The 27,538-nt window shown below is 39.8% G+C and overlaps 1 protein-coding gene across 5 annotated transcripts; it reads left to right on the forward strand.

Annotated features, from left to right (window-relative positions):
• Positions 1 to 27,352, forward strand: TTLL1 (TTL family tubulin polyglutamylase complex subunit L1). 5 transcript variants are annotated; one of them, XM_083366640.1, is made up of 12 exons: positions 12 to 82; positions 7,583 to 7,685; positions 9,958 to 10,074; positions 12,506 to 12,714; positions 15,243 to 15,423; positions 18,516 to 18,650; positions 20,559 to 20,667; positions 21,376 to 21,519; positions 22,566 to 22,652; positions 24,322 to 24,485; positions 26,416 to 26,559; positions 26,759 to 27,352. In XM_083366640.1, the coding sequence occupies exons 3-11, from the start codon at positions 9,962 to 9,964 to the stop codon at positions 26,543 to 26,545; spliced, it is 1,272 nt and encodes a 423-aa protein (XP_083222766.1). In that variant the 5' UTR covers positions 12 to 82; positions 7,583 to 7,685; positions 9,958 to 9,961; the 3' UTR covers positions 26,546 to 26,559; positions 26,759 to 27,352. The 5 variants fall into 5 exon arrangements, with proteins under 5 accessions (XP_083222764.1, XP_083222766.1, XP_083222763.1 ...); XM_083366637.1 differs by having other exon boundaries at positions 26,416 to 27,352; XM_083366639.1 differs by lacking the exon at positions 7,583 to 7,685 and adding an exon at positions 8,433 to 8,548 and having other exon boundaries at positions 65 to 82; positions 26,416 to 27,352.
• The last annotated feature ends 186 nt before the right edge of the window (positions 27,353 to 27,538 follow it).

The raw sequence follows: 27,538 nt of genomic DNA on the forward strand, positions 1-27,538 counted from the left end.
CGTTCCGGAAGCGCTGTCGAACCCAGGAAGAGCCGAAACCGCGAAGAGACGGGAGGGCGGCGTGGCTTCTCCGTTGGGGACGGTGAGCACGAGCTCCTTTCCCGAGGTCGTCTTAGGGGAGGAGGCCGGCTTGGAGCGCGGATGGGAGGATTTCCCTATTTTACCTCAGCGCGACGAAAGTCGTGATGTCACCGGGCTTCGTTTATATATAGGAGGGCTAGGCAATCTTGGCTCTTTTTTTTATGACTCGTGGACTTCAACTCCCAGAATTCCTGAGCCAGCCACGCCGAGGGGAAAGGGAGAGGTTTCCAAGCTGAGCCGTGCTTGGCTCAGGAATTCTGGGAGTTGAAGTCCACGAGTCCTAAGAGAGCCAAGCTTGCCTAGCCCTGGTTTATCCAATAAAACCAAATCCTTTCGTAAAAATATTTATTATTTTATTTATTATTTATTTTATTAATGGGACTTATATCCCGCCCTATCTCCCGAAGGACTCAGGGCGGCTAACAACAATAGCATATAACAGAAATTAAGATAAAATTAAAATTAAAGTCATCTGTGCAATAAATTAAAATTAAAAATTAAAAATAAATTAAAAATTGTAAACATAATTAAAATGCCTGTCAGTCCAAGTCAGCCAGGTGGAAAAGGAGTGTTTTGAGGCCGCGGCGAAAGGACCGGAGATCTTGGGCCATCCTAAGCTCAGGATGCAATTATATAATATAATATATATTATATATATTACAATTAGAGATGATAAAACCGTTAAAGGAACTGTTCCAGACAATCCAGAAGGGGGGAGAGGTGCCACCGTCTTGGAGAACAGCTTTTATATCTTTGATTGCGAAGGAAGACCAGGATGCTACTTTAGTTAAAAATTATAGACCGATATCGCTTTTAAATACAGATTATAAGATATTTGCTAAGGTTTTGGCTAATAGACTGATGAGGGTTCTACAACAGGTGGTTCATGGGGATCAAACGGGGTTTATTAGTGGTAGACAAATGAAAAATAACGTGAGACATATAGTTGATGTGTTAGAGTTTTTGGAAAGGCACAACCAGATCTCTGCAGCGCTAATCTTTTTAGATGCTGAAAAGGCTTTTGATCAATTGAATTGGCAATTTTTGTTGAAAGTTTTAGACAAAATGGATTTTGGGGAAAAATTTCTACAACCGATTAGGGCATTATATCAAAAACAAACTGCCCGAATTATAGTTAACAATAGTCTGACAACAGCATGTAATATTGAGAAGGGCACAAGGCAAGGGTGTCCGCTATCGCCCTTGTTATTTGTGTTAACATTAGAGATATTATTGGTTAAGATTCGGAATTCGGATAAAATTAAGGGGATACAAGTCGGAGATCAGGACTATAGATTGAGAGCATTTGCAGATGATCTGGTTGTTACAGTGACCCAGCCAGAGAATTCTGTTGTGGACCTGATGGAGATAATAACACAATATGGGAAGGTTTCTGGATTTAAAGTAAACATACAGAAAACTAAAATTTTGGCTAGAAATATGACAGTTTTACAGAAGGCTCTCTTAGAAGGATTAACTGGATTTGAGATTGTTAAAAGGGTTAAATATCTGGGGGTGACTTTGTCGCCCTCTAATACAAAGCTATATAAAAATAATTATGAAAAACTATGGGGGAAAATTCAAAAAGAATTGGAGAGTTGGGAAAAATTGAAATTGTCTTTGTTGGGACGGATTGCAGCAGTGAAAATGAATGTCCTGCCCAAATTTTTATTCTTATTTCAAATGATACCGATTCTTAAGAAAGATTCTAATTTGGAGGAATGGCAGCGTGGTATCAATAAATTTGTGTGGGCAGGGAAAAAGCCACGAGTTAAACTTAAGATTATGCAGGATACTCGTGAGAGAGGTGGCCTTAAATTGCCTAATCTTAAATTATATTATGAAGCTGCTGCATTAGTAGGAATAAGCGATTGGATTAATTTGACGCAACCGAGGTTATTAAATCTTGAGGGCCATGATTTGTTGTTTGGCTGGCATGCATATTTGTTGTATGATAAGAAGGTAGATTCTGTGTTTAGGATGCATATTTTAAGACAGGCACTGCTGAGAGTTTGGAAGAAGTACAGATACAAGTTAAGCAGCAAGATACCATTGTGGGCAATTCCAAAACACGCAATAGAAAATATACATGCTGGTTTCAAACACGATGAGACTACTTACAAGGAAATTTTAAGTTTGGAAAGGAATGTTTGGTGCCTGAAATCATATAATTTCTTGCGAGAAGAGAAGGTTGTTCAAACTTGGTTTCAATATATTCAGTTACGGGCCAGGTGGAAAGAAGACCAGAAAAATGGATTTGTAATGACTGATGAAAATTTGATAAAGCAAGTTAGAAATCAGGGACCAGCACATATTAAACGGATATATCTTGCATTGATAGAGATCGATTCAGAAACAGAGCTGGTTAAGGATTGCATGATAAAATGGGCCCAAAATATTCAGGAAGTTATTACAATGGACACCTGGGAAAAGATTTGGGTGAGGAATGTAAAATTTACACAAGCTCAAAATTTAAGAGAGAATTTTTACAAAATGTTTTATAGATGGCATTTAGATCCTAAAAAGCTTGCAAGTATGTATCCGAATTATCAGCCTAAATGTTGGAGGTGCGGTGATGAAGATGCAACATATTTTCACATATGGTGGACTTGTAAAAAGGTTAAGGCTTTTTGGATAAAAGTCTGGTGGAATATGCAGAAGGTTTTTAAACGGAGGATAAAGTTTTGCCCACAATTTTTTTTGTTGGGAATAATTGTCGACGCTACAGTTGTGGACTCCAAGTTGATGTTGAACTTAGTTACGGCAGCAAGACTTTTGATAGGTCAATATTGGAAGAAAGAGGAACTGCCGACTATACAAGAGTGGATTTTAAAGGTTTCCGACCTGGCAGAGATGGCGAAGATTTCGGCCTATTTGAAAGATCATTCGCAAGAACATTATATTATGGAATGGAGAAAATGGATTGAGTTTATCCAGAACAAGTATAGGGTTAAGAAGTTTTATGTAGCATTCGAATAAGTCTTCCTTCGCTTTGTTTTTTCTTTTTTCTATTTTAGTTTCTTATATATATTTAATATTGCTAAGGCTTGTTTTATCCTATACAAGCTAGAGAGTAATGGATTTTAGAATTTGTAATTGCTAGTATATGATTGCTTATGATTGCTTTTTTATATATATATACCTTGTATTTAGCTCTGGGAAGTCGGGGGGGGGAGGGGGGAGGGGGAGAGGTAGGGGGGTGAGGAGGGAGGGGGGAGGAGGGAGGGGGGGAGGGGGGGAGGTAGGGGGGAGGTAGGGGGGGGAGGAGGGGGGGGAAGGGGGGGTTCTTTAAAGGAAAACTGTATTGTAAAACTTTTCAATAAAAAAAAATATATTTTATATATATATATATATATATATATATATATATATATATATATATATAATATATATATATATTATAATATATAATATATATATAATATAATATAATATAATTATATAATATAATTTATTTATTTTTTTAGGTTTTTTCCTTTTTATTGTTTGTCCTTGCTCTTGCCTTCCGCCCGTGAAGGCAGTGTTTCTCAAGCTCAGCGGCTGTCAGATGAAGTGGACCGACTTCCAGAATTCCCCAGCCAGCCTAGCTTGATAAATGCTGCTTCAAAGTTAGTCGGGATCAGGATCCCACTGAGGAAGGGCCGCTCTGCTGTCTGCCGAAAGCCCTAGGGCAGGGGTAGGCAACCTCGGCTCTTTTATGACTCTTGGACTTCAACTCCCAGAATTCCTGAGCCAGCTTGGCTGGCTCAGGAATTCTGGGAGTTCAAGTCCATGAGTCATAAAAGAGCCGAGGTTGCCTACCCCTGCCCTAGGGGGATTTAGAACAGGTCCCAGCAGTTAATTCTCCTCTGTCTTGTCCATAGAATAACAATATAGAATAATGACAGAGTTGGGACCTTGGAGGCCTTCTAGTCCAACCCCCTGCTCAGGCAGGAAGCCTTATACCAGGGGTCCCCAACCACCCCCACCCCCCGGTCTGCAATCTGGCACCGGTCCCTGGCATGCCAGAAACCGATCCACACAAACAAGTGAATCCCCATCCGTGGGATGCAGGCAGCACACGAAATCATGCCCCCTCCATTCCATGGAAAAATCTCTCTCCACAGAACTGGTCCCTGGTGGCCAAAAGGTTGGAGGCCACTGCCCTATATCATTTCAGACAATTGGTTGTCCGATCTCTTCTTAAAAACTTCCAGTGTTGGAGCATTCAGACTTCTGGAGGCAGGTTGTTCCACTGGTTAATTGTTCTAACTGTCAGGAAATTTCTGTCAGGACCCACCCCAATCCACGTCTTAGGGCAGGGGTCGGCAACCTAAAAAAGAAAAAGAGCCACTGGGAACCGGTTCCATCACAAATTAAAAAAAGAGGGAGCCGCGTGCGTGTGTCCATGCACGCGCATGCGCAAAAAGGTTTTTTGCGCATGCGCGGACGCACGCGGCTGCCATTTTTTAAAAAATGAGATGGAACCGGTTCCCGGTTGCCTGATGGCGACGGCCCGTCTGCAAAGCTGCCGCTTTCGGCAGCTTTGCAGACGGGCCGCGGCAGCTTCCGCAAAGAGCGGCGCCCCTGCCCATTCCGAGAGGTGCGCGCGCACCTCTCCGAACGACCGGAGGTGCGCGCGTACCTCCGCGCGAATGGGCAGCGGTGCCGCTCTTTCAGGAAGCCCGCCGCGGCCCGTCTGTGAAGCTGCCGAAAGCGGCAGCTTAGCAGACGGGCCGCGGCAGCTTCCGCAAAGAGCGGCGCCCCTGCCCATTCCGAGAGGTGCGCGCGCACCTCTCCGAACGACCGGAGGTGCGCGCGCACCTCCCCAAACCTCTCGGAATGGGCAGGGGCGCCGCTCTTTGCGGAAGCTGCCGCGGCCCGTCTGCTAAGCTGCCGCTTTCGGCAGCTTCACAGACGGGCCGCGGCGGGCTTCCTGAAAGAGCGGCACCGCTGCCCATTCGCGCGGAGGTACGCGCGCACCTCCGGTCGTTCGGAGAGGTGCGCGCGCACCTCTCGGAATGGGCAGGGGCGCCGCTCTTTGCGGAAGCTGCCGCGGCCCGTCTGCTAAGCTGCCGCTTTCGGCAGCTTCACAGACGGGCCGCGGCGGGCTTCCTGAAAGAGTGGCACCGCTGCCCATTCGCGCGGAGGTACGCGCGCACCTCCGGTCGTTCGGAGAGGTGCGCGCGCACCTCTCGGAATGGGCAGGGGCGCCGCTCTTTGCGGAAGCTGCCGCGGCCCTTCTGCTAAGCTGCCGCTTTCGGCAGCTTCACAGACGGGCCGCGGCGGGCTTCCTGAAAGAGCGGCACCGCTGCCCATTCGCGCAGAGGTACGCGCGCACCTCTCCAAAGGTTTGGGGAGGTGCGCGCGCACCTCCGCCCATTCGGGGAGGTGCGCGTGCACCTCTCCAAACGGGCGGTGCCACTCTCCATTTGGAGAGGTGCGCGCGCACCACTGCCCGTTGGAAGAGGTGCACGCGCACCGGGCGGCTGGGAGCCGCAAGAGACGGCTCAAAGAGCCGCATGCGGCTCCGGAGCCGCAGGTTGCCGACCTGTGTCTTAGGGAAACAAAAACTCTTGGAGTCAGTTCTAGTCGAAAAGGAACTTTTACTAGGACATGTTTGGTTGTGGAAATACAAAACGGGACCTGGTATTGTTTTACAGATTGAGACTTTATAAGGAGTTTCAGGTTCAACCCCACTTCCCTCAACCCCATTTGGTCAGCCCCCTATCAATTACTTCGTGTCATCGCTTTCGTGGGAAAAAGGAAACTTCAAATCTTTACGGTTATTGCCTTCTTCCTTTACAGATTCAAATGGAGACACAGGCCAGATGCCTCCTTCCCTAACCCTCCCCTTTGTTCCCCCAGTTCAAAAGGTTTCCCTTGGTCTTTGAAATAACCTAAGGCCGGCTGAATCCATATTCGCTCCTCCTTCCTCGGGAGATGGCAGAATCCAGGTGGGGGGGGGATAATGTTTTGAACATACATTTATGAATGTGATATGAATGGATTCTGACAGTTTCTCCTTAGTTCTAGGTTGCTTCTCTCCTTGATTAGTTTCCATCCGTTGCTTCTTGTCCTGCCTTCAGGCGCTTTGGAGAATAGCTTGACTCCCTCTTCTTTGTGGCAGCCCCTCATGTCATCCCTAGTCCTTCTTTTCACTAGACTACACATACCCAATTCCAGCAACTGTTCTTTATATGTTTTAGGCTCCAATCCCCTGATCATCTTTGTTGCTCTTCTCTGCACAAGGTGGGAAGGGAAAGGACTTCGCAGGGCTCCTAGTGCAATCCCTTGCTGAAACAGGAGCTCCTATTCCATTCCAGACCAATGGCTGTCCAGTCTCTTCTTAAAAACATCTAGTGTTTGAGTATCACAGCTTCTGGTGGACAGCAGTTCCACTGATTAATTGTTCACGTTGACAGGAAATTTCTCCTTAATTCTAGGTTGCATCTGTCTTTAGCAATCTTCCACCTGTTACTTCTTGTCCTGCTCTCAGGTGCTTTGGAGGATAAGTCGATCTCCTCTTCCCTCTGGGAGCCCCTCAAGTACTGGAAGACAGCCATCATATCACCCGTTTTAGTCCCCTTCGTACTTAGTTCCTTCAACTGTTTATCGTACGATTTAGCCTCCAAACCCCTTATCATCTTTGTTGCTCTTCTCTGTACTCCTTGTAGGCTCTCAGCATCTTTTTTGTATCATAGTGACCAGAACGTGATGCAGTATTCCAATTGTGGTCTCACTAATGCATTACAGGTAGTCCTCAACTTATAACATTTCGCTTAGTGACCGTTTAAAGTTACAACAGCACCGGGAAAAAGTAACATATGAGCATTTTTCACACTTGCAGCATCCTCATGATCATGTGATTTACTTTCGGATGCTTGACAACTGACTCACATTTATGACAGTTGCAGTGTCCCGGGGTCATGTAATCACCTTTTGCAACCTTCTGAAAAGCAAAGTCAATGGGGAAACCAGATTCACTTAACAACCAGGTTACTAATTTAATACCTGTAGTGATTCACTTAACAAATGTGGGAAGAAAAGTAGTAAAATGGGGCAAAACTTACTTAATGAATTTCTCACTTAGCAACATAAATTTTGAGCTCAATTGTGGTCCTAAGTTGAGGACTACCTGTATAAAGGGGCACTATCATTTCTCATGATCTTGCTGCTATCCTTCTGTTGAGGCAACCTAGGGTTACATTGACTTTTTGGCACCTTCAGCACATGGCTGGCTCATACTTAAGTGGTGATCTACTAGGACACCTAGATCACTCTCACAATTACTACTATTAAGCCAGGTACCACTTATTCTATATCTATATTTGGTTTTTATACCTAAGTGCAGGACGTTACTTTCCCCACCACTGAATTGCATTTTGTTGGATAGGGCCCAGTATTCAAATCTGTCAAGATCCTTCTGAATCTTGAGTCTCTCTTCCAAAGTGTTAGCAATCCTCCCCAGCTTGGTATCATCTGCAAATCTGATGAGTTCCCCTTTTATCTCCTCATCTAGATCATTTATGAAAATGTTGAAGAATACTGGGCCCAAGACAACCTTGAGGTACCTCACTGCATACTTCCCCTCATGTAGATGTAGTTCCATTGAAGACTACAAAGTAAGTATGGCTGGTCAGCCAACTGCAGATCCATCAGTGTCTACCCCACATTGTTTTGTCTTACCAAGACCTATGCTGTGGTCTACTTTATCAAATGCCTTGCTGAAGTCTTAAGTAAACTGTGTCCACATTGTTTCCCTGATTCACTCATTTAGTCACTTTGTCAAAGAAGGCTACAAGGTTTGTCTGGCCTGATCTGTTTTTCACAAACTCATGTTGGCTTCTAGTAATAGCTTTACTTATTTCTAAGTGTTTGCAGATCTGTTGCTTGATTATTTTTGCCCAGGATTTTCCCAGGTATTGATGTTAGCCTGATTGGTATATAGTTTCTGTCACTGCGTGTTTTTTTCTGTTTTGTCAGCTCCGCAGGTCTCTCACTGTTTTTCTGCCAGCTGCATAGTAATCTTATCAATGTAACCAAGGTGATTGTCACATGTCCAGCCATGTTATGGTTTCAATCTGTTTTTTTGCTATTCAGTGCGCATGTCTACAAAAGTTTTCTCACTTTACTTTTTTTTCTCTTCTCTTTGTATTCTGTCTGATGAGAGGATGTAGTCAGTTAGGAGTTTTTTTTTCTTTGCTTCCTAATTAAAGTTTGATATACAGTAGAATATGCCTCGGGTTTCTTTATTTTTTACCTGATGTTTACCATGCGTCAAATGAACCACGGTTCATCGCCCTCTGATAGGGAAGTATTAATTTATTTTCCCTGACAGTTTCCTTGATCCATTTTTTTCCTTTTTGAAGAATGGAACCATATCAGCTCTTTTCCAGTCCTGTGTAATTCCCCCATACACCAGGAGCTGTGCAACACTTTGAAAGTCTTTTGCCCCATTCTCTTTTTCCAAGTGGGCTTTATCCAGGTGAGCATTGTAGTCAATGGGGGGCGGGGTTTGAAAGGGAGTGAAAGGGCTCCATAGGCAACCATGATTTCCAATTTTCTAGTAGTTGCCTCTGTTTTTATTCTCTCGCTAAATGCTTCTTGTGGAAATGGGATGTCTCTGAATCTTTATGATTTTCAAAAAGTTTATAATACTGTAATTATAGTAATAATATCAAAGACCCTTAAAAACATGTGTCTCTTAATTGTTTTAAAGCTTTCTAAATACTTTGGACAAAGATTTTTATGCAAATATTTGCTTATATAGAACTACATTTACATATACACTGGATGTAGAAAATCTCACATCCCTATTAAAATCCCAGGTTTTGAGAGGTAAAAAAAATCAGACCAAGATAAATCACTTCAGCATTTTTGCTACCTTTAATATAAGATATGAGCTGTGTAATTCAACTGAAAAACAAACGAATCTTTTACGGGGGAAAATAACAACAACATGGTTGCATAAATGTGCACATGCTCTTATAAGTAGGGATGTGGCTTTGTTCAGAATTAAGCAGTCACATTCAAACTGATGTTTAATAGTAGTCACTACACACCTGGCATCAATTACAGTTACTGATCAAGCCTAAAGTTCTAATAAGATCTTCCTGACCTCAATTGAAACCGGCAACTCCATCACTAAGCGATGTGATGGTAAACATCATGTGATTGCACCCGACTTACAATATCAGTTTGTCAGTTCCCACACGGTTATTAAGTTCTCCCACTGTTGTTAAACACAATGTCATGTGACTGCAACTTTTTGCTGGCTTTCCCATTGACATTGCTCATTGGAAGTTGGTTGTGAAGGTTGTAAATGATGATCATGAGACTGCAGGATACTGTCATAAATGTGCGCAGATTGCCACGTGCCTGAATCTTGATGAAAGAACTGCAGGGATGCTTCCATCACTTGCAACTTTAAGAAGCAATTGTAAATGTCTTTTTTCAGCAGCATCGTAAATTTGAACATTGTTGAATGAGTGATTGGTAAGCAAGGGCTGTTTATATACAGTATATACTATAAGTCATACTTAAATTACTGAAATTGGTATAAATGTGTATTGTGTGTATAAAATTTATAATTATATGTCATACTTAATTTACTGAAATTAAGTATATATGTGTGTGTTTATTGTGTGTAAAATTTATAATTGCATATTATATAAGTATACAATATTAATAAAGTTGCAAAATAAAAACACAAATACATATACGGTAACTAATTTTATATGATCTTATGCAAGATCATATAATCACATGCCATAATCAAATGTCTATTTGCTTCACAGTCTTTTCAATTGTGTCAACTAAAAAAATTCAAATGAATAAATATTACAAATTATACGTTTAAAAAAATGAGTTTTTAAAAAAATTGCTTTTTTTTAGGATAATGGCAGGGAAAGTAAAGTGGGTGACTGATATAGAGAAATCTGTATTAATAAACAATTTTGAAAAGCGAGGATGGATCCCAGTGTCTGAAAATGAAGACTGGAACTTCTACTGGTAAGCAACATTTTTTACATGTTATGGAGCAGACATGTCAAACTCGCGACGTCACGTGACGTGCAACGTATCGGGACAGTTTTTCCATTGTCGGCAATTGGGTGGGCGTGGCTTCCATGTGATGCATCCGGACCGCGGGCTGGCAGTTTGACACCCCTGTTATGGAGTATTACGTACACAATTCTTAAAGGTGATTGGTTAATGCAGATAATCCTTGACTTATGACTAGTGGTTTAGCAACTGTTTGAAGTCATGATGGACCTCTTCTCCAGGCCTACTTATGACTTTGATTCAAAGTTCCAATGGCCGGTGCTCCTATGTGGTCATGTAGTCACTTTATGGGTGCTCAGCAAACATTTGTAGTGTGATTTATAAATTTTTTTGCCAAAAACCGATGTTTACTTCTGGTTTCCGGCAAAAAACGCCCATTATGGACGATGGATTTACTTAACTATCATGGCATTACCTTTGCGACTATGGTGTTCATTTAATAGCTGCTGCAAAAAAAAGATGGTAAAATCAGTTTAGATTGTGGTCAATGACCAGCAGGACTTAAGACTGTAATTATTGCGGGCTCAGTTACAGTCATAAATTGAAGTCCATCTGTAACGGAAAGGAAATTATCCAAATTATCCAAATAATAATCATTTGGAAAACACTGAACAAATAAATCTGATATGGTTTACTTATTTCCATATCCATCTTTTAAAAAAAAATCATTTAAGACTTTATTATTTACTTCTTAGCAGCAAATGACATTTTATGAGCATTTTTTTCACCTATTCTTTCTTATTTTGCATAGACACATTTCCACCATTAAATCTGTGTTTTGGGAAGAAACTGGCAGTGGGGGGTGCAGTCAGGAGAGTTCTCAGTTATGTCTCAGACATAAGCAACCAACGCTGCACGTTGCACAAATACAGCATTTGGCACAAAAATTGTGGAAATAGCTACAAGGCAAATCAAAATAGATGTCTATGCCAACAATCAGAATAATGTATCCTGGCACTCATTCCATTTTAAGTTGCTGAAGGCTTGGGGCATCACTAAATGCATCACATCACTGAATCTTTGCCAAGAATTATTACCTGTAAAGTGCTTCAGTAATCAACATTTCCATGTAGGCAATGGGAGGAAGTCTCAAGCAGGCATGAGCACCTGACCTACCTTGCAGGGCCATAGAAGCTGAGCTGGATTGGACCAGGTTAGTCACTGGAAGGGAGACCAGAGCTTTAAAGTAAGAGGGAGAATTAAAAACCAGCTCAGAAAAAGATGGTTGCAGACAACTTCTCATACTGTTATCAAACAAACTACATAAATATGACCATTTAAGTCAGCAAGAATGAAGTTTGAGTCAGAGACTTCATTTTCTCATGGACATGATCCCTATTTGAAGCCCTTAGTTTGATTGCCACATAATAGATATATCCTCTTTCCCTTCCCATACTCTGGATGGAACACCATCACCAAGGAAATCCAATTAGTCTCCCTTATCCCAGTACTTGTAGGGACGTGGTGGCTCAGTGGGTTAGGACGCTGAGCTTGTCGATCAGAAGGTCGGCAGTTTGGCGGGTCGAATCCCAAGTGCCGCGTAGCAGAGTGAGTGCCTGTTACTCGTCCCAGCTTCTGCCAACCTAGCAGTTCGAAAGCACGTAAAAATACAAGTAGAAAAATAGGGACCACTACGGTGGGAAGGTAAGAGCGTTCTGTGCACCTTTGGCGTCCAGTCATGCTGGCCACATGACCACGGAGACGTCCTCGGACAAGCGCTGGCTCTTCGGCTTTGAAACGGAGATGAGCACCGGCCCCTAGAGTTGGAAACGACTAGCACGCATGTGCGGGGGAACCTTTACCTTTACCTTTTTATAATTGCTCATTTTATTGATGAACACTATTTTTCCCTAGAGTTGACCATACTTGTAAAATCGGGTTAAATTTCTAAAAACCCCTTCTGGTTTCCTATGCCCTCCGTGCTTCAAAGATAACATTGTGCCAAGTGCTTGCTATCCCTGATTTGTCAGAGGTGGAATTACATCCCGATGGCTAATAATGCCTGTATTTGTGCTATAATCAAAATCAATGATAAAGATTATCGGAGATGTGGTTGTAGGGAAGGGTTGAAACAGTTTTCTTTTATGCATTTTTAGTTGTTCAGTTTCTTTTGCTAAACATGTTGAACCCACGAGCAAAAGACGTTTTATTTCAACTGCAGATTTAGTCGTGCCATAATGATCAAAGAGGTTCCATGACTTACGGTACTTGCATATTGGTCCAGGGATATTGTACAGCAGTTTAATTTTTTCACTGTGACTAGATTCCTTTTATGGTTGTAATTTTTTTAAGGATGAAATAAGTGGTAATAAAAACACAGAAGGTGTTACTAATCTGAATCGGTGTTTGGAAGCACCCTGAGTAATACTTGTCTCTACAGGATGAGCGTACAAACTATTCGGAATGTTTTCAGTGTGGAAACTGGGTATCGCCTGTCCGATGACCAGATTGTCAATCATTTTCCTAACCATTATGAGCTGACCCGGAAGGACTTAATGGTGAAAAACATTAAAAGGTACAGAAAAGAACTGGAAAAAGAAGGTAGCCCTCTTGCGGAGAAGGATGAAAATGGGAAATATCTTTATTTAGGTGAGTTGGTTTAGGTAATTAGATTTATTTGTGTATAACTTTGACTACCAGGTATGCCAAGGCTGCATCCCTACAGCTTCTTAAGGGTTTTCTTCAGGTTTCACTAAACTTCAGGCATATACTTTTATGGAGCAACCTTTTGGCAACAGAGGAGAAATGGTTTTCCATTGCTGCCTTTATAGTCCAGCCTAAGACTTTGGTTCCTGATGATGCCCCTTCTGGGCACAATATAGTTTTTCTTTTCCTGGAAATCAGGATGCAAGTCATTATCAAAGCCTGATTTGTAATCCTATTTTCAGGGCAAACGTTAGCCACAATTTGCTGGTGCGGATGTAAAAGTTTGACTTGTAATGACTTCATGAACACATCCGGGTTGTTTTCCTGGCTGTTTCAGCCTGCTTTTATTGTAACTTGCATATCAGTTGTCTCATTCTTGGAAATCACAGTATCTGCCATCAGACTCTAACCTCCCTGCATTTGGGAGACAGAATAAACATAGTTGGATGCCTTCAGATTAATATTATTTGCGCAGCCACTCGGGTCTTTGGAATGCCTTTCTTAATTGCAATGGCACCCACTCCCTAATTACAAAATGGCCTTGGGTCACAAGTACTGCTGCAATTAGTGGGAAGCAACAGGAGCGCACAGCATGGACAGCGAAACCTTATAAGCAACTGAGGAGGAGCAAAGGAGAAATAGAAAACCAAGGAGGCAATGTGTGAAAAATACTAGCACAGGTTTAGTAGGAGAAAGGACAGGGATGGCATTGCATCTGCTGAATTCCATTGGTGGCAGGGGTATGGGGTGCTGGGAATTGGCAGAAACTGATGGGCAGCTTAAGGCCACAGAAAAAGTGGGGAGGGTGACATGGCTGTATAACCAAGATATAGAGCAGGAAAGTCAGTATCATTTGGAAGGAACCCTCAAAATCAGATTTCACTGCTTGATGTGGTTTATAGTACTCATTTTCCTCTGCTCAAGACTAATGACTGTCTAAACCAGGTGTCCCCAACCCTCGGTGCGTGGACTGGCACTGATCCACAGCATGCCAGCAAGCAGGCCACACGAACAAGGAAAGCTCCAAACTCTGGATGCAGGCAGTATTCAAAACATCTCATCTATCTGCATCTTTGCAATCTCTTTTCCAAGACCCCTCCTAGCAGCTTTTTCCTTTCTCCCTTAGCAAATTTCTCATAATGTTCCCAAGGTCTACTTGGGATTTTAAAATTCTTTAAATTCCATTAAGATTGCCCCAATAAATCTCTCCTGATTTGAGTGGAATTTAAAGTTCCATATGTGATGGATGGATGGGAGGGAGGGAGGGAGGGAGGGAGGGAGGGAAGGAAGGAAGGAAGGAAGGAAGAAAGGAAGGAAGGAAGGAAGGAAGGAAGGAAGGAAGGAAGGAAGGAAGGAAGGAAGGAAGGATAGAATAAAAAAATATTGGAATGTCCTTGGAGTATCTGAGAGGGTAAGCACTTGGTTTTGCCATCAGGTTATGTGACTTCATGGAAGCGTGGATCTCATTAAATGGTCGATACAAGCTGGCTGTGGTCTTCCCTGTTCTTTTTGTTATCATAATTTTTAAATTGTTTTGACAAGATAAATTATGATGATTCTTTAGCTTTTATTTTAATGCCGCCAAGAGTCACATGCAAGTGAGATGGGGGGCTATATAAATTCATTCAATCACACCCAACTCAGTGGCAACCAACTAATTTGGTACCACCTATTCCTAAGATAGGGACGTGGTGGCTCAGTGGGTTAGGACGCCGAGCTTGTCGATCAGAAGGTCGGCAGTTTGGCGGGTCAAATCCCAAGTGCCAGGTAACAGAGTGAGCGCCTGTTACTCGTCCCAGCTTCTGCCAACCTAGCAGTTCGAAAGCACGTAAAAATGCAAGTAGAAAAATAGGGACCACTACGGTGGGAAGGTAACAGTGCTCCGTGCGCCTTTGGCATCTAGTCATGCCGGCCACATGACCACCGAGACATCCTTGGACAAGCGCTGGCTCTTCGGCTTTGAAACGGAGATGAGCACTGGCCCCTAGAGTTGGAAACGACTAGCACGCATGTGCGGGGGAACCTTTACCTTTACCTTTTTATTCCTAAGATTGTTCCCTTTTTAGCACGGAATCATAGAATCTGACTGAATAATATTTTCATACTTTGAATTCTTTAAAGAAAGGTAATGAGTGTTCATTACAATTCCTCATTATAGCTATATCAGTGAAGGACAAAACATGGAAAATTTTATGCATATTCTTAGATTCATACATTTTTGTGAGACCTTTAAGATTAAAAAAAAGAATGATTCTCATACATTTTATCTGTTAATGGAATTAAACTGAGTCATCTCCACTTCTGTTTATCTTTATTTTAAAATGGAAAGTTAAAGAGAGCTCTAATGCTCACTCTCATCCTATCTTAAATTAAAAATAATGAAATCTGTAATAATTGAAGAGAGGGCTTATCCTCTATCATTTGTTATTTGATTTAATATGTTAATTTAAATTCTCTTGTATCCCTTTTAGACTTTGTTCCTGTCACCTTTATGCTTCCAGCTGATTATAATTTATTTGTTGAAGAATTCCGAAAAAACCCTTCCAGTACATGGATTATGAAACCTTGTGGAAAAGCTCAAGGGAAAGGAATTTTTCTCATCAATAAGCTTTCCCAAATTAAAAAGTGGTCTCGGGACAGCAAAACATCTACGTAAGTTTCTTAGGAAAAAAAATGTTTTTTCTTTGATATTACGTCTCAGTATGCCATATTTGATTACTTATGTGCTATTCCAGACTTGGTCTTCATCAGAAACTGAATTATAACTTCTTTAAAAAGCTGATTTTAAGTTTTATGGTCAAATTTTGCAGACACTTTTATACGCGAAGCTTAAAATAAATGTATAATTCACACTGTTAGATAAGATAGATAAGATAACCTTTATTGTCACTTTTTATATATACCCGTACCCGTACATGCATTAACAAGGTTGATACGCTATGGTACAAAGCTATTACAGATTCTAGTTGTTCTGCTTTGGAAACTGCGAAGCGTCCTTCCAGAAGGTAACAAAGAACACCGGTCATGGAGAGGATGTGTAGCGTCCCTGACAATACTGCGGGCCCTGGTCAAGCATCGCTTATATGCTATGTCCTGGATAGAAGGAAGTGAACTAATCTTTCCGCCATCTTTACCACTCTCTGCATAGCCTTCCTGCCTGAAACAGTAGTAACTTCCAAACCCAACAATAATACAATACGGCAGGATGCTTTCTATCATCCCTCTATAGAAAGTGGTAAGAAGGAAGATTTGCTCTTTTCATTATGACGCAGAAAATGCAGACTCTGCTGTGATTGCTTCACCAGTGTCTCACTATTGAGCGACCAAGTTAACCTGCTCGTCAGCTGCATCCTCAGAAACTTGATAGCACTAACCACATCCACCGTTCAGTTGTTAAACTCAGAGGTGTATGGTTGTGACTGCCTTTTCTGAAATCGATCTCTTCCCCCCCCCTGCCCCCCATTTAAAACCAGGCTGTTTTTATTACATCAGTTCATCAAAACCCTCTACCTCTTCCTGGTTATCGCCCTCATTATCATCCTGAATAAGGCCTACCCAATGTTCTGTCATCCGCATATTTCACAATACGGTTGGCAACAAACCTTGAACAACAGTCATGAGTCAGCAGGATGAACAACGGTGGCCTTAGGACACGGCCCTGAGGAGAACCTGTGCTCAAGAACATGGTGTTAGAAATATTAGTCTCAACCTGCCCATACTGGGGCCTATCAGTGAGAAAATCAAGAACCCAATTGCTCAAAGGAGTATTGAAGCCTAAAAGGCCCAGTTTTTCTACTAAAGGAATGATCGTATTAAACGCCAAACTAAAGTCAACAAACATTATTCGCACATGAGTGTTTCTTTCCTCTAAGCGCGCCAAGCTCAGATGGAGAACGGAGGAAATAGCATCCTCTGTGGAACAATTTGGATGATAAGCAAACCGAAATGAGTCAAACACAGGAGAGATACAATAAAGTCCTTTATCAGCCTTTCAAAACATTTCATAATGATGGACGTAAGTGAACCAGATGGTAATCATTAAGACCTGTGATTGAAGACTTTTTTTGGCACTGGCAAAATAACAGCAATCTTAAAAACAATGGGACCACTGCCTGCTGCAATGGTTAAATTAAATTTTAAATTAAATATGTGCTATTCCAGATTTAGCCTTCATCAGACAGTGATTTATAACTTCTTCAAAAACCTGATTTAAGTTTTATGGTAAAATTTTGCAGACACTTTCATGCGTTAAGCCTAAGTTACACTTTACACTAAAGTTGTGGCACCAAGTTTGTCTTAATTTAATTAGTTTGTAGTAAGGACATGATTTTTTTTAAAAAAGGAAGACTTTCAGCAAAGGAAATAGGAAATTTGCATAGGAAACATCAACTTAAAACGAATGGGAAAAATTATTTCCTGAATCTCCTTTTGCCAGATGCAGATAAATACTCTGAGGCTTGAAGGGCAGTTATCTGTATTCATGGCACTTGGAACTGCTTGCTATTTTAGGACACATTTATGAAGTTTCGAGGCCACAACAAATACACTGATGGAGAAATATGTTTGAAATTTGTAATGCGCAACCAGAGCAGAAAGGCTTAGTGTAGAATACTGGATGTTTCAAATCTAGTTTCCCAGGCCCACCATGGCCCTGCCTCCTGTTTTGGGATAGGAGCCTGTTAGTCCCAGGGACACCTTATCTGCCTTTCTACCGCATATCCCAGTACATGAAAGAAATAGGGCAGTGATGGCGAACGTTTTAGAGACCGAGTGCCCAAACTGCAACCCAAAAACCACCTATATATGGTCGGGTGCCGGGTGGGCGTGGCCCATTGGGTGGGCGTGGCCATTGGGTGGGCGTGGCTGTGGTGTTAACGGCCGACTGGGTGGGACTAAAAAGTTCAATCAATCAATTCCAACTTTGCAAGATTTTTTTTCCCCGCGAGAAATTGAAATTGATTGATTGAACTTTTTTTTTTTTTTGCACACGACGGCGGAGGCCTAAAGCGAAAAGGTTTTATAAAACCCAGCTTGAAGGCCCAGGACTGGGGCGACGGCACGCTTGCCCACAGAGAGGGCTCTGCGTACCACCTGTATGGCATGCGTGCCGTATGTTCGCCACCACGGTAATAGGGCATGCGTGTCTTGCCTTTCTGTTAATTAAAAGGTGAAAACGAAGAGAGGGAGGTCATACTTTCTGCAATGCAATCTCCTGGCAATATGGCTGGAGAATTTCAGTCTTTCCATGGGAGACAGTCCAAACTCACAAACAGATTAAACAGATCTAAATTTTATGATAAGAAAAGAGAGAAAATGTAACAAAACTACCTTTAAATATCCAAAATGTAAAGATTCAGTAATGAAAGAAATCCGTTACATGGGCATCCTTTTCGTTCCCAAAAGGAAGAGGCTCCCATTTCTTCTCTTTTTTAAGGGAGATTGATTGGAAGGGAGATTGATTGATGGATGAAAAGATCATTCATTCCCCATGTTGCCCGCGTGCTGCATTTCCATTCTCTCTTGAGAAAGAAGGAAGCGTTTTACAGTGCAGTAAGCCAGCAAGCTTAGCAGTAAGATTTACATGTGGATGCTTACGTACGATTTTGCCTGAGTTTGAAAAATATTATGGCTCTGGTAGAAGAAGAAAACTTTTCATATTGATGTACATGGCTTTGTCTTTATTACTTTTTAAAAGAAGAAAACTAATTTAATATATTTAAATAATGAAATGTAAATATCTTTAGGTTTGTATCTCAGTCCACTAAAGAAGCGTATGTGATTTCCCTGTATATCAGTAATCCACTTCTGATTGGTGGGAAGAAATTTGATCTACGCTTATATGTATTAGTATCGACTTACCGTCCTTTGAGGTGCTATATGTAAGTTCAGTTTTTGTTCTATTTTGTTCTATTTGCTGCTGGGAGGTGGGGGTGGGTGGGAATTGTAGAATTGAAAATAGACATGTAGACCAGCAAGACTAGAAGAATTAGAAGAATCCGGCCATTCAGGATAGATATCTGTTTAGATTATGCTTAAACATGTTAATAAAGAGATCCATCACCTTTCAGGTTACACCGATCATCCGCTGCTCCAGTTTAGAAAATTTTTGCCTCCTAATATTCAACTATAACATTGAATCTTCCTATATTGTTATCAATGTTTGATACTGCATATCATACTGGAGCAATGGAGAATAATCTTGACTTTCAGGGCAGCATTGTTTCTGCTATTTGAAGAGTGCTATCATCCCCTTTTAACCCTTTCCTTTAAAACCTACTATGATTTCTTTTTATAGTCTCCTAATCTAATCATTTCCAGCAATGTAGGATCTCAAAGATATTGATGACGGGGTTTGACCAATGCACAATAAAGTAAAATTATTGCTTATTTTGAAACTATAGTTTAAAATTACATTTTTAAAAAAATGCAGCCACAGGAAACTGCTGGTTCAGGATTCTTTCACATGGCAGTACTCAATATCATTATTCAGTTTGGGAATCACACTTCCAATGCCTAATCTGCCCTGGCAATGAAGTAGAAGTTTTATGTGCGCAGGAATCATGGGGAAGAGAGAGGCAGGGTGGAGAACAATTCCTTCATTCCAGGATCTGGTCTCCTGGGAAAAATGATGCCAAAGGAGTCATTTTCTGCTGCTTCTCTCCACTGTTGCTTCTTTCCTGTATCTCCTTGGGTCCAATACCATCCTCTGTTGCATTTCATACCTCTTTGAAAGGTCAAGTGTGTTCACCCATCTCTTCTCCCTGGCTGATATAATACTAGATGGAAATAGCAGGGTTGGTTTACTTGTTCCTCCAGTTAAACTAGATCCTGTCTACCAGATCAACATCTGAATTTTGGGGCAGCAATGGATGCATAAAACAGTACAATTCTTCTCTTTCTATTGTTTCCTTGTTGAATGTGTTAGAAGAATTTTTGTGGTCCATTTCCTGAGCTGGATTGCGAATAAGCACAAGTGGCAGCTGTTAGGAGTAGTTTATTCATCCAACCACATACAATGGTTAAAGGTAGCCTACAATGTTAGGGATGTACTACTGGTACTAGAGGTGTATATTATGACAAGTGAGCTTTGATATTTGGCTATGAAGATTGAAGTTTCCTAGCCTTTGATTGTGAGGTATATGTTTAGACGTATATACGATATAGACCTGAGGATGTGTGAAATTCAGGAAAGAAGATCCTTCATAGGTGTGGATTATTATGAGGGGGATCTGGTGTCTTTCCTTACCTTGAGGATTTTTGATGGAGCCAGTGAAGTGCTAAGTGAAGTGTTAAGATTGTATGTTTATTCACAGAATGGTGGTTGCTGAAAGGGGAGTGATGGTGGTGGGGAAAGTCAAAGGCTTTTAATTTCCAATGTTCATTTCTTTGTTGTTTTTCTATTTAAATTCTAACAGATCCCACCAGGTTTCCATTTTACGTATTGAACCATCTTTGGCTCGCTACTTACTGATTGAACTGGAATTGGGCTCTTAAATTATAATAAATAATCTGTCAGGCAATTTATAAATTAAAACACAACAGAATAGGAAACAATAGAATAAGGATTAAAATAGTAACAAGGTATTCAGAAAGAGATCAAAGTAGGAAAGTTGATTGGACAGGACAAAAGTAACCAACCCTTTGCATAGAAAATCAGTTACATGAAATAAAACATGTTACAAAATTGTAATAAATAAAAAAAGAAAGATCAAAGTAACTACTGTCAAAGAAGCTGTCTCTTTAAGAACATTTAAATTATAAAATAATATATTTTCTTTATATTTAAGGTATAAACTTGGGTTTTGCCGATTTTGCACAGTAAAATATACTCCAAGTACAAGTGAATTAGATAACATGTTTGTCCATCTTACAAATGTTGCCATTCAGAAACATGGGGTAAGTTGCTTTTATAATGTAGATCTAAATTATTTGGAATTAATTAAAATGTGTAACAAAAATAAAGTTGCTAAGTTATACTTCTAAATATGTTTATTTATTCAGAGTCTCATCTATTGTGTATGTAATTCGCAGTGAGTCACAGAAAATATTAAGAAACATCAAAACTACTAGAGATCATTTCACCGAGGCTGCTATTGGCAGCAAAAATTTGAGGCCCTGGAAATAAATTCCTTGTGTCTCCAATCATATTTGGTCAATAAAGAATACTGTGCTATTCTATACTTATTTATTTGTAATAATTTATATGCAGCTGTCTCCTGGGACTTTAGGCCACTCACAAGAATACAAAAACCATAAAACAATATTCTAGAACATAAAGGATTAAATCTATTATTTGAAACAAGTAGCCAATGAATAGTTGACATAGCCCTTTCGTCTCCCAGAACATAAACATTTTAACACACCTAGACTGAAATCTTCTCTTAATTATTTTGTTTATTAGGTTTGGAATTTATCTTGTCCTTAAATTAATATTAAAAGGCTATAGGATGTGTCCTGGCAGGATAAAAATGTATTAAAGCCTACTTAAAGTCTATACTTTTTTTGTTGATTGTGTGGATAATCCAAATTATCAGATTTAAAGAAGACGTCTGGTTCTGAAAAGTCTTTTGAAAGTAAAAATGATAATTTGATGTACCTTTGTAGGATGATTACAACCACATTCATGGTGGCAAATGGACGGTCAGTAATTTGCGTTTGTATCTGGAAAGCACTCGAGGGAAAGATGTCACAAACAAGCTATTTGATGAAATACATTGGATAATTGTACAATCATTGAAAGCAGTTGCAGTGAGTAGAAAAACAAGTTTACGATAAAGGAATGTTAAGAAATACAAAAGACTGTTCAGATTATTTTCAATGGTTACTTATACAAGGTATATTTGTTACTGAAATGTGAACAAGTATCATAGTAAATGTTTGACATATTTTTTATTCCTTATATTTTGTGATCCATTATTTTACATATTCTGCTGTTCTGGAATGTGGAATGTCAACATAAGAGAAGCTGTGTAATATAAAAGCACAATAAATACTTAAAACCAATAAAGATTGAACAAAAACTATTTCCTCCTCCTCCCTTGTATGTACTCGTCACTGCCTTTAAAAAAAAGAATGGAAAATTCATAGACTAGGTGGTGGAGATATTGTGTACATTTATACATGCACAAATATATTCAGATAAATACATATAGGACAATATTTTTATGGTATGCATTCTACTGATCTTTAAACAAAAGTAAAATCAAGATAAGTAAGAAATTTAGCAACCTTACAAAAGGATGTACAGCTACAAATACAAATTCTAACAAAAATAGCTCAGTGAATGATTTATTGAATCTAAGCCATCTTATTATTAGATATGGGAGAAGCTACCAATATACTTAACTCTATTAAGAGTGACAAGTATATTAGCCTTCAAAATAAAAATGTTACATAAAAACTTGATAGCCTTCCTGAGAATTTTTAAATAAGGAAAAGATAAGACATTCTCTCAAGAGTCTAGTAAGAGAGAGAGAGAAAAAAAAGGAGGGACTGTAAAAATATTAAGGAGTAGAGAACAGTTTGCCTTCTGGAATTGTAGGCCGCCTTTTTATTTACAGTTTCAGACAAATAAATTGTGAATCTTTTGTTTGACTTCATATTCTTCCTCTTTATATTTGAGGATTTATATTCTTATCTATAGTCTTATTGGTAAGCTTGCACAACTTCTTTGTAAATAGTCAGGTTATATTTGAAATGTCTTGTGCACATTATTTACATAGTCTTCTTCAATACACTACGAAGATGATCTGATTACACATCCCTCTTCTCATGTTTATTTTCATCTCCTATAGCCTGTGATGAACAATGACAAACACTGCTTTGAATGCTATGGATATGACATCATTATCGATGACAAGCTTAAGCCATGGCTCATTGAGGTAATTAAACTTATGTTGACTTTGCAGTGCTGTTTTTCAGAACTGTAGAAAAAGGAACTTTTCTATTGTTGAAAGATAGTTTAGAAAGGCATAGAAAGCAAAATCAATCAAAAAACCCCAAAAACAAAATCTGTAAAGTCCAACATTTTTGTACTTCTTTGAAAAACACTCATAAAACATAAAAATAATTTCCCAAGCAATTTCTACTCTTGCTTTTTAATGTTTTTTTAATTAACTCAGAATCTTTTCTAAGTGCATGATGTAGTTGCCCTTATTAATTCAGTAAGGAAGATGTTAAATCACTGAATTACCACTGATAGAACTCTGCACACTTAGACTCCAAAGGTAGGAAGAGGCTATTTATTCCAAATGCCAAGCTCAGTGTAGAAATCTAAATTAATAGGTAATAGAGTTCTTTCTCCAAGTGCTCTTACTATAATTGCTTTCCTTTAAGTAGGAGAATAGATAATGTGTTGTGGCATTCTTGTGATTTCAGGCACTTGAAAAGAATGATCATACATACACTAAGTCTCAATTCACATTCTTGCATCAGAAGTTGGACCATACAGATAGTCCGCAAATTACAAATGTAATTTGAGCCCAGAATTATAGTCTTGAGTCAGGCCGGTCATTAGGTGGGTCACCATGTGACCATGCCTGTCAGGTGGACAAGTAGGCTTGGCCAGTCTCTCCTATAATGCCCAACTTTGACCTTTTGGGGTCATTCATTAAGCAAACAATTGTGCCAGTTGTAAAGCAAATGCGGCAGTCATTAAGTGAATCCACTGTCTTCAATGGGCACTTTTTATTGGAAACCAGAAGTAAACATCACATAACTGTGGGTTATGCAATTGGCCATAAATGCAGGCCATATGCTAAGCACCCAAAATGCCATAATGTGATTATTTTTGGGGGGGAAACAACCATCAGAATCTCGAATCTGGATCACAAGTAATCTTGGGTGATTTGTCATAATTTCAAGTGAACGTTAAGCAATCGGTTGTAAATCGAGGATTATCTGTAAATACATAATGATGAAGTTTGTGACATGAGTTATCACACATATCATTTAATCCTGGTTTCCTGCACTGGCCCATGTTACGTTGAACATTGAACAGAAAGGTTAAAAAAGATATTGTAAATTGTGCAACTGAGACGCTTTCCATAGAACGAAGCTTTGTCTTACATTTTCAATATATAATAATGTATGTAATTTATCACTATATAAAATATATAAATAACTCAATTTCCTTTCTTGTTGCAACAATTTCTCTTTAAATGTAACGGTCTAAAGAAACATAATAGATAATATCCTTAAGGAACAAAACTTTAGAACTGTATACTTAGTAGGAAGAGAGTGCAGAAGACTCCTGGCAGGACTTTTTCCAACAAAAGGTTTTATTAGAAGGTAGTAGATTAGGTAAGCTGCAGATCTGTTAAATCAGAAAAGTGCTACCAGATTACTCGTTATTTTATCTGATATAGAAATTTTGATGCATGCTTGTTTGCAGTAAAATTTCATTTTAATGTCTGTATTTTAGTGTACATTTAAAGTGACAATAAAGTTTTCTACTCTACTCTCTCCTCTCCTCTAATTTCATTAGCTGTTATTTATTGAGCAAATGATGACCATGAATTACCTGTTTTCTCTTTCCTGCATTCTCCATAGGTTAATGCTTCTCCATCTCTTACTTCCAGCACTGCAAATGACCGTATACTCAAGTACAATCTCATCAATGACACGCTGAATATTGCTGTGCCCAATGGAGAAATTCCTGATTGTAAATGGAATAAGCCGCCCCCCAAAGAAGCTCTTGGGAATTATGAAATTTTGTAAGTGTTTAAGAACAGATATACAAATGGATTTGCTGGTAGTTCTATTTGGCCAAGATCTTACTCTATGAAGGTTTCACAATGAATCCACATTAATTGTTAAGTCAAGGCATCAGGTCACGATGCATTAACCATTACTGCCTTGCTATTCGAATGCATACTGAATCCATTTTATTGGAGGAAAAATAGTTATGGGAAATACCATCAGATTCTTCATTTTTAATGACGGAAGTGATATCGCAAGGGCATAGATTCAGAGAACAGTATTTTGTTCACCAGGGCCAAGGCACTATTTTAAGGAAGGAAATAATTTTGCTTGGATGTTTGTGTGTTTGCGTGTACAGGTAGTCCTCGACTTATGACAACAACCAATTTTTTTGTTGCTAAGCAAGGTGGTTGTTAAGCGAGTTGTGTCTCATTTTAAAACCTTTTCCCAGTTATTAAGGAATCACTTCAGTTGTTAAGTGAATTTGTGCAGTTGTTAAGTGAATTTGGCTTCTGTCATTGCTCTGCTTGTTGGAAGCCGGCTGGTGATCACATGTTCCCAGGCGAATGCAACTGTCGTAAATATAGGCCAGTTCCAACCACCCAGATTTTGACTACGTGACCATGGGGGAAGCTGCAATGATTTTTCAGTGCTGTTTTAACTTGGAATGGTCACTAAACAAATGGTTGTAAGTCAAGATCTAGCTGTATACTAAGAGTCACAGGCATGCATATAGATTTATCACTAAACTTTGTGAACGGGCCAGTGTTTTCTCCAAAGTTAAAGTTTATTGATTATATCATATGGATTAATTATGGACAGGAAAGAGCAGTATGAATGAACCTTTATGGTCAAAGTACAACCATGTATACATTGAGATTAGCTGAGCCTCCCTTCATGCTCCCACCCCCCAACTCACAGTGACAATAAACCTCCATCTTATTACACCATGTGAGCTAATTGAACAATGCACCAGCCTCGCAGGTCAATCATACATAAAATTATAAAATTATTTCCCATTCAAGAACCTGACAACCCATCGATAAAAGCTGTTTTTCAGCCTGTTGGTGCAGCTGGCTATACTCCTATATCTCCTACCCGATGGTAGGAGAGTAAAGAGATACCGTCCAGGGTGTGTCATCCCTGAGAATTTTCCTCACTCTTCCAAGGCAACGAGCCCTGGCGATGTCATCCAGTGGTGTCGGGACAGCCCACAATGTCTTGTGCTGTGCTCACTACCCTCTGTAATACTTCTCTATCCGCGGCTGTCAGACCAGCATACCAAACCACAATACCATACGAGAGGACGCTCTCTATAGTAGACCAGTAAAAGAGGGTCATTAGCCGTTGTTCTACCCTGTTCTTCCGCAAGACCCTGAGAAAATGAAGCATCTGTTGGGCCTTTCTGGCCACCTGGGTTGTGTTAACTTTCCAGTTCAGATCTTCACAGAGGTAGACTCCCAGAAATTTAAAGGTGGAAACTCTCTCCACACGGTCCTCCCGAATGTAAAGTGGGGCAGGTTCCTCCTTTTTTCTCTGGAAGTCTAGCACCATCTGTTTCGTCTTGCCGATGTTCAGGTGCAAGTTGTTGTTACTACACCATATGGATAGTTTTTGTACCTCCGCCCTGTATGCTGTAATTTGGTTTTTAAAAAAATATCCTCAAGTGGATACACTTTGAACCAGGGGTCTTCAAACTTGGCCCTTTTATGACTTGTGGACTTCAACTCCCAGAATTCCTCAGCCAGCATACTTTACATACAAATAAAAGAAAAGAACTAGCTGTTTCCCTCATCCGGGGTTCTGTATTGAGGAGTTTTCTTTTAAATGGTAGAGCACTCATGTCTACAATTTCTTCGACCGGCAACTGTTGCAATTCAACTCAAGAAAATTTTCACCCTTTGGATCCAAATCAGCCATTGATGTTTCTGTCTCTTCCCTTAGGTATGATGAAGAGGTGGCCCAAAGTGAAATGCCAGATCGAGATTTGCGAAGTCGCACTGGACAGCCTGCTGGATGTAAAGGAAACCGAGCCAGAGATCCTGGAAAAGCAGGATTCCTTACCTGGAAGTAGTAGAATAAACGGAGGTGTGGTTTTTGTTTTTGTTTTTATAAATTCTGTGCGGATGTCGTTTATTGTATTTTATTTGCTTAATACTAGTCCAGAGAAAAGAATATTGATCAAAGATGAGAGGATAGAGGCATGTGCATATATTTCAAGTGGATCATTAGATCTATTGCAGTTTTAACGGCATACTTATTTTATTTATTTATTTTATTTATTTAGATTTATATACCGCCCTTTCCCGAAGGAAATAATCATGCAAGATTATTACGCTGCACGTTATAGCAGAAAAATGTAATGAGTTAATGCAAACAAAGTAGCATTTTAATAAAAGAACTCATTTCCAAGTCACACCACTTTCTTTGAAGTAATAACTGCTATCTCAAGCACTGCAACAGAAATATGCATTCCAAGATTAGTATATTTATTTCCCCCCCCCACTGAATTGTTCTAGAATTCTAAAGCAAACTGTTCAAAGCGTATTTCCCTATTGCAAACTAATGTTAAGATATTAGAAATTCTATTTCTTTATAATGCATACTGTTGTTCTCTTCAAAATTAAATATAAATAAAATAAAAATAACAAATATGTCTGGGTGAAAAGGTATCTTAAATTTTCAATTGGGAATGCTACGAGAGGTTAATTGTGACAAATTCTGCCTCAAACAGAAACCTCTTTTCCCACAATTTGTTGCATTACTTCTACTGGTGAAAGACTAAAGTTTAATTCTTCAATGGCTAACCTGGCAGGTTACACTAAAATGCTGAAATGTTGCAGTAGATTTGACAAATAAATATTGTACCTCTTAAAACATGGATTTTAGTCACACTATTATTTTTATTTAGAAGTACGTATCGTCTTTGTCTTTTAGGAACTGTCCTCTCACTGGAGTCCAGTCGGAGGAAATAGATGAGCTGTTTGCTAATCAATTAGCTGAGATGTGCAGGAAAAACACCACTGTAGTAATGGGGGACTTCAAATACTCTGACATTAACTCTGCA

The sequence above is a fragment of the Vipera ursinii genome (genome assembly GCF_947247035.1).
Source record: "Vipera ursinii genome assembly, chromosome: 6".
In the NCBI taxonomy this organism is placed as follows: Eukaryota; Metazoa; Chordata; class Lepidosauria; order Squamata; family Viperidae; genus Vipera; species Vipera ursinii.